Genomic DNA, 10,000 nt, shown 5'->3' with positions numbered 1-10,000 from the left:
ACACACGTACACACACATACAGGCACTAACCCTTGACTCTCTCGCCGCGGTTGAGTGTGATCTCGCCCTCTCCCAGTGGCGTGTACGAGTTGATGGCGATGAAGGTGCGGCCGGGGACAGCGCTGTAGAGTCTGCGCTTGGGCCCACGCGACACCGCCGGCGGACTGGGCTCACGCTGCACCGGGCTACCAGGACTGGAGAGAGGACACACACACACACACCAGTTATTTACTGAACAATACACACACACATGGAAAACCACATGCACACACACACAAGTGTATGAGCACTTGGATCCCTATGCACTGGACTGAAGAGAAAGACACATGCACATATTCACCAGTTATTCACACACCCACACAAGAACACACACATACACACACACACACACACACACATACTGTATATAAATAAGCACATTAACATACAAAAACACACACAACGCTACACTCACAGTCACAGACAAAGAGGTGCATTTAAAAAGGTTTTAATGCAGCTTGTTGATTACATAAGACCAGCAACACTCACAAATGGTTTGGAAGCGCACACACACAGGTCTTAAGTCACGTATGAGAGCACATTCCATCAGCCTCATTTGCACATTTCCTTAAACTTCATTACAATCTATGGGACTGGCCCAGCACTTCTCTTTGCATGGCTTCTGCTTGTTTGCATGACTCATAATATAATATAATATAATATAATATAATATAATACAGCATTACCTTATACTATATAATATAATATAATACAATATAATTTAATCTGTATAGAATTGAAAATACACATACTGCCATACTGTATTTAATGCACTACACTCTTCCCTGTACATACTATTCTATTTGACATCGCCCTGGCTCCTCTCACTGCCCTAAGCGATGTGTCACTGTCATATGCCATGTATCTCCGGGTCACTCCGAAGTGATAACCTTGCCAACATCTGCTCACTAAAGCAAACTTTCCCCACAGGGGCCTCTGTTGTGCTCTGGAGCTGCCAATCTGCAGTGAACAAAGCTGATTTCATTGCTGCTTATGCTAATCACCTATCTCTTGAGGTCTTGGCCTCAAACCAGAACATAATGCTACCCCAGCTGCACTTTCCACAAACTACACGTTTTCCCTCCCGTACATCCAAAGTTATTATGTTTGTGTAAAGATAAAACAAGTGTGTGTGTGTGTGTGTGTGTGTGTGTGTGTGTGTGTGTGTGCGTGCGCGTATGCGCGCTTCCTGAGGAGGCGGTGGGTGTGTCTCTTGAGGCTGTGTGTGTGTGTATGTGTGTGTGTGTGTGTGCGTGTGTGTGTGTGTGTATGTGTGTGTGTGTGTGTGCGCGTGTGTGCGTGTGTACAGTACGTGCGTGTGTACATTATGTACGCTACCTGAGGTGGCCCCGGGTGTGTCTCCTGAGGCTGCGCGTCTGTGAGGTCGCCCCCTGCTGACTCCGCTGCTGTGACGGTGACGTCTCCTCGGCGTCCAGCGGGGGCAGGCTGCGCAGGGAGGGGGCAGGCGAGGGGGCGGGCAGACTCTCGTCCAGAGCGTTGTCACTGGCCGAGCGCAGCAGGGCGGAGCGACGAGGGGAGAGACACCCACTGGACCCACCTCTACGCCTGGAAGAGTAGGAGGGACTCTCCCTGAAAGGCACTGCAGAGGACGGAGAGGGAGAGAGAGAGGAATAGGAGTGAGACTCAGAGGTTTAAAGGAGAATGTTTCTCGAGGTCACCGAGTACTGTCGGTACATGAGCCCCCATGTTTATGCCCCCAGAGTGTAGCACTTATGCCCCCAGAGTGTAGCACTGCAGCTGCAGCAACTCAAGTTGCGCATAGAACCGATTGTTTTCGTTTGCTTTATTTTGAACCAGTATTCGGTGACCGCACTCGGTGACCGTACTTTGATAGTACTTGATGACCTCGAGAAACAGAGATCTATGTGAAAATTCACCGGAATTCTCCTTTAACGCTTGTTTAACACTTGTTTAACAATTTAGCAGTATTCACACCCTTTACATCTTCATCCCCTCAAAACACACGATGCTGGAGAATATCCAATATGCACACTTTACTTGGATAGTCCGCTTTAGACTATGTACATATGTTCAGAGTAACAATCTGTTGACACTCTCTTAATTACATTATGGTTAAGGTTAGGCGTTGGATTTGGTTAAGGTGATGTCAATGTACTAAACAATTTTACATAATGAACTTGAATCACAACAGAAGATCTGTTAAGTCTCTGTTGATGGACTATCCAAGTGAAGTGTTACAAGACATCCTATTATATCCACATGTAGGCTAATACATCCACAGATTATAGGAATTTAAAGGGCAGTCAATATTCTACTTCATAATTTGAAAATGATTTGTTCATCGTCTGAAACCCTACACAACAACCCCCAGATAAATAGATAGATAGATAGATAGATAGATAGATAGATAAAAAGGAGATAGATATAGAAAAACAGAGATAGGGAGGTAGAGAAAGAGAGAAGGAAGAGGTCCAAAGACAGAAAGAGACTGAGAGAGATGGACAGATTCAGAGAGAAAAAGAGAGTAAGCCCCATTCAGACTGCTAGCGACAACGGACCATGGAAAGGTAACGCGATTACAGGCAGAATAATAATTTGTGATGTGAAACGTTGCGTGACAAAGTTCAAATAAACTAAACAACAGACGACAAGCAAATCACCAACAATGGGTACACAGCTTAAGAGTAATGGACAGAGAAAAAGAGGGAGAAGAGAAGAACTGAAAAGGGAGAGGTAAAGAAGTTAGATCAGATACTGATGCAGTGATTGCAGTGATGGACAGATAGAGGAAAAGATAAGGAGAGGTATTGAAGAGGGGCACATACAAAGAAAGATGGATGTAGAGGGGTTAGAGTCAATATTAATAAAGTGATTGCAGTCACCAAACACATCATGTGATGGGAACCATGAGATGAACATCACAAGTCCACTTACCGACATCTGAGGGTTTGTGAACCTTTATGATCTCTGCCAGGTCAAAGTTTCCTGCAATGATGGCGACCTGTTGAGAGTGAGGTCCGCACATTAGTCCAACACAAACTGCTCAAGCACACACTCTCTCTCTCTCTCTCTCTCTCTCTCTCTCTCTCTCTCTCTCTCTCTCTCTCTCTCTCTCTCTCTCTCTCTCTCTCTCTCTCTCTCTCTCTCTCTCTCTCATTCCCACAGGGCTTGTCCAAGCTTGTTTCAGAGATCAATATATCTTATGAGGTGAAATATGCTGTCAAGTCATATTTGATTGATAAGTAGTCAATAATGTGTGATTGGAAATGAGACCAGTAAATGTAATCTTCAATTGTGAGTGTGATTGTGATTACGTTATGTAGTAAAATCAAGTGCAACAAACAATTGATAATGTACAGTAGCACATTTTTTCTCCTCAATAAAATGCTGTCTGTTCTGCTTTTCTTTTACCTCTAGCTCACCTGAAGTAATGTCTGGTAGTTGTAGCCATAGATAATGAAAACCTAGATACCACATTCGAGTTCTGTTAGGTGGCATACGTGAATGTAGCCGCCATATTGCTGGTGGCAAACACCTTACTGTCTATGGGCAAATCACCAGCAATCAGAGACACTTATTTGACCATCATGTCCTTAGGAAGGCTCTGGCCCTTTTGGACTGATGACCATCCCCTCTATAGAGAGTTTGTGCTTCTACCTTCAGGTATAGAGTTCCCACCCATAGGACTAAACATTACTAACCCTTCTTTGTATGTACTACCATTAACATGCTGAATTTGCTCAAATGATGTCACTTTTTCAACCTTCTGCTTCTTTGCACACAGGACTTTTGGACTGTTGCTTATCTTGGCCTCTCCATGTAGTGATCTTGCACTATTATATTTCATGTACTGGTCTTTGTCTATCTGTGTTGTAATGCTGTCTCCATTGCTATTTATTATCTTGCATGTTGTGTCGTTGGTTGTGTGTTTCTTAATACCTGGCTGCAACTTAATTTCCCCCTGTGGGGTAATACATTTGACTTGACACCTCCAGTGAATGTTTCCCCCACCATGATGGTGGGGTTTTCGTTCGTTCTGGAGCCCAATGCGGTATCTAGCTTTCTAATATTTATGGTTGTAGCATTTTTCAAACCTCTGTCTCACCTGAAATGCTGTCTGGTTGTTGTAGTTTTTGATGTCCTTATTAGCTCCCCGAAACAGCAGGACTCTGGCACAGCCATCCTGAGGAGGAGATGATGAAAGCAGAGGCAGGAAGTCAGAGAGGAGCAGATCTGAGAAGCATAAGATACTCTTGAGAATTTGGACACCCTGAAAGTGTGAAATTGGCCAGCTCTCTCTGTGAGTATACTTGGGTGCATTTGAATGTGCTCAGTGTGTGTGTGTGTGTGTGTGTGTGTGTGTGTGTGTGTGTGTGTGTGTGTGTGTGTGTGTGTGTTTGCGTGTTTGTGTGTGTACCTGGTTGTAGAGGGCACACAGGTGCAATGCTGTGTTTCCTGAGGCATTTTGGGCACTCATCTCTGCTCCATAAAATAAGAGGTGTTCCAGGTGCTGCACGTTTCCATGGCGACAAGCCTGTGGAGACACACACACACACACATATAGTATATACGGTACCTCAAGTGAGACCAAATCTCTGCTCTTTTATAAGAGATCAAAAAACATCTCAAAGATGCAGTCAATGAAGTAATTGCTGCAAGAGGTCTGTGGTGGTTTTGTGTGTCTATTTTGTTTATTCACTAGATCTGACAAGACCATTACATGTTTGCTAAATGAAGGTGGGACATCACAATGTATGTCTGAAAGATTGTGTGGGTCTGTTTTTCAGCCCTGGGCAAATAGCGTTATGTCTTCAGTTGGAAAACTCCTTACAGAGAAACCAAAGTATTGTAAACTTTGAAAGTGTAAAGAGAGCTTACAAGGGCTGTTTCTGAAGGCAGCGCATTGCCTTACTTCGTGTTCCAGTAGCGTCAAATCAGTGAGCACGTTCAACTTCTTCTAGCGCTGTACAGATCTGGCTGAATGTGATGCATGTTTGTATCGAAGAGTCAACCGGATCTGTGCAGCGCTGCAAAGTGGTATTTTGAGCCTTGTCAGTGCTGTGAAAATAGCAATTTATTTTGATGTGGCTCCATGCCCAGCCCACTGCTACAGGCATTTTGTTGCTAACGCAAACAGTGGTCTAGCTCAAAACTCCTCCGATTAACGTAATTATGCTCCCAAACGAAAGTTTGAACTCGTTATCATCCATAAATAAACCCCAGATTGTTTTAACTCCGGATCTTTCCTTTAAAGGATCTGTATGTGCACAAACCATGCAGTGTGTGTGTGTGTGAGTGTGTACTGTATGTGTGTGTGTGTGTGTGTGTGTGTGTGTGTGTGCTTGCTGATGTTGATACCTGATGGATTTCCTGCCAGCCATTCTCATCGCTGTGGCCCAGCTGGGCGTGGTCATAGAGCAGCAGCTCGCAGCAGTACGGGTCTCCGCCCACCATGGCACTGTGGTAGAGGGGAGTCAGGCCCCGGCTGTCCTTGTAGTCCGTCGAGGCTCCCAGGTCCAGCAGGGTCTATATGAGCACAAAACACACACAGTGCCAATTAAGCATCTCTCTCTCTCTCTGTATCTCTCTCTCTCTGTGTGTGTGTGTGTGTGTATGTGTGCATAGATATGTGAGATATATTATGAGTATACGTTTGTGTATAAGTGTGTGAGTGTTTGTGTGGCACTATTGATAATGGAATTGAAATTATCTGCGAGTTCCTTCATTTATAAAATCCACTCTTTGATGTGTGTGTTTGTCATGTCTTTATGTTTTCATGCAAATGTGTTTGCATTCCCTCAGAGACAGAAAAATGGATGATGCATTGATGCAGTCAGTTTTTCTGATGCATTATTGATAAATGATCTATCAATGTGCTTATAAATTCACTCTGAGCTTGATGAAGCCTATCACCGTTTCAAGCTCCTGGAATGTCACCATTTCATGACTACTCATGACGGCGCGTGTCAAAACGATGAACAAAATTTCAGAGACTATGACTGTCTGTGTGCTTTGATTCATGTTTCTTGTATGCTGTCCAAAAAACTGACAGCGTCTCAAAGACCAGTAAGCAAATAGAGTGTATAAATATAGCAAGGATTGATCCCAGCTTTTGACAAAAATGTATTTCCTGTTCCCTACTTCACCAGATATTTCCTTGATCATTTTACCACGTAAACATCATTGCTGAGAATATTTATGTTGTAATACATGTACTCATACTGAAAACCATCATTACACACACGTTTGCCCCTTTTGTAGGTATGCATTTATAAGCAACTGATTTTGGTTTTATCTTCAAATTAATTTTGATAATGGTGGCTCAAGAGGTAGAGGAGTCGCAACCAGAAGACAATTGGTTTGACTGGCTCCTCCTGTGTTGTGAGAATTTGCAGCGCGTTTCTATAATGTTTGTGTTGTCTAAATTTGCAGGGGGGTTGCTGTTGTCAAATCACTGAAGATGTTTTTTTTTAAGTTGCTTGTGTTTTGCCAATTTGCATGTGTTTTCTTAAGTGGCAGCGCGTTTGCCCTTATCGGCCACAGTACGGAGGAGTGGAAAAGCGGCATATACGTTGCAATCCACCGCAAATTACATTAGAGGGCGGTGATGGGTGGTTGACAGGTGGCGATGAATGCTGTTTACCTGATGAAGTGAAAGCTTAGTAATATGAAAAGGCATCTGCCCCATAGCTTGTTACGTTGAGAGTGAAATGCCCTGCTGTGTTAACACTCACTGTTAGTGCAACGTGGTTTCTGGACTGTACGGCCTTATGCAGCGCGGTGATGCCATCTCTGGTCCTGAAATCCAGGTGGGCGCCTCCGTTACGCAGGACCTTAATCAGGTCTGCACAGGAGTCCAGCTGTGCGGCCAGGGTGAGGGGAGACTCTGGACACACACACACACACACACACACACACACACACACACACACACACACACACACACACACACGCACACAAACAAGCATTTGGCCAAATGTCCTTAGTTGGAAAACAAGATTGTCTGTTTTTCCACTGCTTATAAATACTAATCATAATATTATTATAATTAAATATGAGCTCCTCTGCAAACTCATTAAAACTTAATTAGAAGGACTACATATTCTTTTAATCCAACATGAATACAATTAAAGCAAGCTAAGAAACTGAAAACAAGCCAAGTAAATATACACTCAAACATGCATTCAAACACACACAAACATAAACACAAACATAAACACATTTTGTGCTCTGCTAGTTGGACTTATCAGTGAGGAAAGTTGCTTGATTTAAACAGAGCACGCAGTCACCCTGAACTGAAATATTTATAATGAATTATTTTTTAATTTCTGAAGTCCTGCTGCTGTTTCAAATCATTGATGCACTATAAATGAGAGTTTGGGTGCCATCCAGTGCAATGAACGTTTGTGATTGGTAAGAGCCAAAACCAGATCAATCAAACCAAGCAATATTATTAACTTAATAGTACGGTAGTAAATATTACCTCCACTGTCTGAATCATGAAAGTTTGGGTCCAGTCCTTTTTCCAGAAATCTGGAGACTTTCTCAATACACCTCAGCTGCACCACCTCCATGAACTTCTTCAGGTTGGCCTACCAGGAATAAAATGGTCACACTTTACTTGGATGGTCTCCTACAGACTACCTACAGATGCTCAGATTGTAAACAATTTGTTTGTTGATATTCAGTTAACAGACATCTTTATTTGAAGTTACGTTAGGAGTTGGGTTTAGTTGAGGTGACATTCAATTGATTGAACAGTTTTAGAGACTGAACTTGAATGTCAACAAATGATCTGTGACGTATCTGTAGGCAGACTATCCAAACAGTTATCCTAAGATGATCACAGGAACAGAGGGGTGGGTTGTATGCTACAGGGTCAACTTTTAAAAGCTGCCTTGGCTTAACATTTAATGATGTGAGTGTGAGATGTTCTGCCATCCGAGAAAAAAGTTAAGTATGGAACGACTGCTATTCGGATATTGCTTGCAAAATGTTTGGGTCTTACGCCAAAAGCATGGGAGTTGGCAACCCTGTATATCTGTGTGTGTGTGTGTGTGTGTGTGTGTGTGTTGGGGGGGGAGGGTAGGATGGGGGAGCTGGCATACCTTGGTGTGAAGTTTAGCCAACTGCTTGTCATCCACGTGGCTTTGTGTGTACACTCGTCTCTTGTAGCGGAACTGAAAACACACACACACACACACACACACACACACACACATGTTCAGAGCATCCTACGATTAAAATAACCTACTTATACATTTCTATATGAATTATCTCAAAGCTATCTTCTGAATTGGCTCTGCATACAGCCCTCTTACAGTAGATGCAACTGATTATTCAAGGTTGTCTGTTGTATATGTTATAATACAATTTATGATCATTTAAATATCAGCTCCTCTGCAAACTCATTAAAACTTAATTAGGAGGACCACATATTCTTTTACTTCGACTGTTTCCTTGTCCTACTTTTACACACTCAGCCTCCAGTGCAATGCATGCCTCTGTAGAGCCCCCGCCCCCTCGCTGTATTGGCTGGATGTAGAACCAGTATCAATGCTAATAAGTACAAACTGTCAAGCCCTTAATGACTCCAGCCATCTGAAGGCCATTAACTTGCTTAAACATTTGCAGTTCAGATTTGTGATGTTGACTTGTGACACTTTGGTTGAAATATCCCCATCTGTCCCCACAATTATCCATCTGTGTGCTTAGCGCACAGCCACGTTTCAGAGGTCCTTTGGACACAAGTGCCTGCAACACAAGTTGTGGAAGTAATGATGATATACATCTGCTAAGCAGACTTTGCATGCACCGGACTGGGTGCATTCATGTGTGTGTGGAGTAATTTGAGGTGTGTGTTTATATGTGTATGTAATATCCAGGGCAAACATTAAAGTAAACCAATGTAGAAATTACCCTTGTGGTGAAATTTGAATGTACTGGGCATTTGACTAGTGCTAAGGAGGAACCCATTTAGTCTAGAATCGCTAAAAAGGGTCATGCTCCCACCAACGACAACAAGGTTACACACTGCAATACCAGGCATCGCTAATATCCTCCTTATTGTTAGTCAGTGTGGCATCAAAACAAATTTGAAGCCATTATTCTAAGGTAAAAGAACCACAGTGTATTGGTGGTTTAACATGCATTTGTAGTTGTACTTCTTTAAGTATGTAAGACCTATGTAAGTATAAATCTATGTACAGTATATGTATTTTGTACATGTATGTACAGTATGTGTGCATGAGCCTGAGTGAGTGTAAATGACCTATGTGAGCACTATCACAGTTAGGGTGACCCGGCATGAGGGCAGTTCTACCTCGAGGTAAGGGACCGGGGTGACCGTGGGCATAGGGTAGTCCCGGAGTAGCCTCTCCTCATCCAGGAACTTTCCTGCACGGCCGTTGAAGGCGGGCAAGTAGAGCCCATAGTTGAGCACGTCTGTCAGGCTCTGGGTGAGTGTCACCAGCACGCGCTGCTTACATACCCACACCGGCGCCTCTAGGTCCAAACGCATGCATTTCTGGGGGAGATCAGTGCAAACACACACACACACATACACACACACACACACAGACACACACACACACACGCACAGAGAGAGAGAAATACACACACATAAATACATCCACAGACACAGGCACCAAAAAATAAAGATGCACACACATACACTCATGCACACAAACAAACGCGCGCGCGCACACGCACACACACACACACACACACACACACACACCCCATACACTGAATGTATACACAGTATGAGGTAAGAGGTAGAGACAGTCCACCACTTAAAATCTAATCTCATCTTCAACTCCTGATTTTCATCCTTTTTTGCCTGTTTCAAATTACAATCACTCCTTCACTGTGATTTACTTCTCTATCCCTCTCTCTCTCTTCTCTTGCTCAACTCTCTCTCTCCCTCTCTCAGTCTCACTCACTCCTGTTTCTCTGCAACAGCACTCCCTTTTCAAGC

The 10,000-nt window shown here is 43.4% G+C and overlaps 1 protein-coding gene across 2 annotated transcripts in view; it reads right to left on the bottom strand.

Moving 5' to 3' along the window:
- Positions 1-10,000, bottom strand: part of shank3b (SH3 and multiple ankyrin repeat domains 3b) — a 26,602-nt gene that overhangs the window by 12,080 nt on the left and 4,522 nt on the right. For both annotated transcript variants that reach the window (XM_042078039.1, XM_042078040.1), the window contains exons 5-14: positions 9,344-9,547; positions 8,130-8,201; positions 7,505-7,613; positions 6,756-6,907; positions 5,380-5,547; positions 4,439-4,555; positions 4,127-4,204; positions 2,956-3,022; positions 1,378-1,639; positions 31-194 (exon numbers count right to left, since the gene is read on the bottom strand). In XM_042078039.1, coding sequence (XP_041933973.1) covers positions 31-194; positions 1,378-1,639; positions 2,956-3,022; positions 4,127-4,204; positions 4,439-4,555; positions 5,380-5,547; positions 6,756-6,907; positions 7,505-7,613; positions 8,130-8,201; positions 9,344-9,547 — 1,393 coding nt within the window. The remainder of the gene's footprint in view (positions 1-30; positions 195-1,377; positions 1,640-2,955; positions 3,023-4,126; positions 4,205-4,438; positions 4,556-5,379; positions 5,548-6,755; positions 6,908-7,504; positions 7,614-8,129; positions 8,202-9,343; positions 9,548-10,000) is intronic.

Source organism: Alosa sapidissima, chromosome 22 (genome assembly GCF_018492685.1).
Source record: "Alosa sapidissima isolate fAloSap1 chromosome 22, fAloSap1.pri, whole genome shotgun sequence".
Lineage (NCBI taxonomy): Eukaryota > Metazoa > Chordata > Actinopteri > Clupeiformes > Clupeidae > Alosa > Alosa sapidissima.
This window is presented reverse-complemented; position numbering and strand designations above follow the sequence as displayed.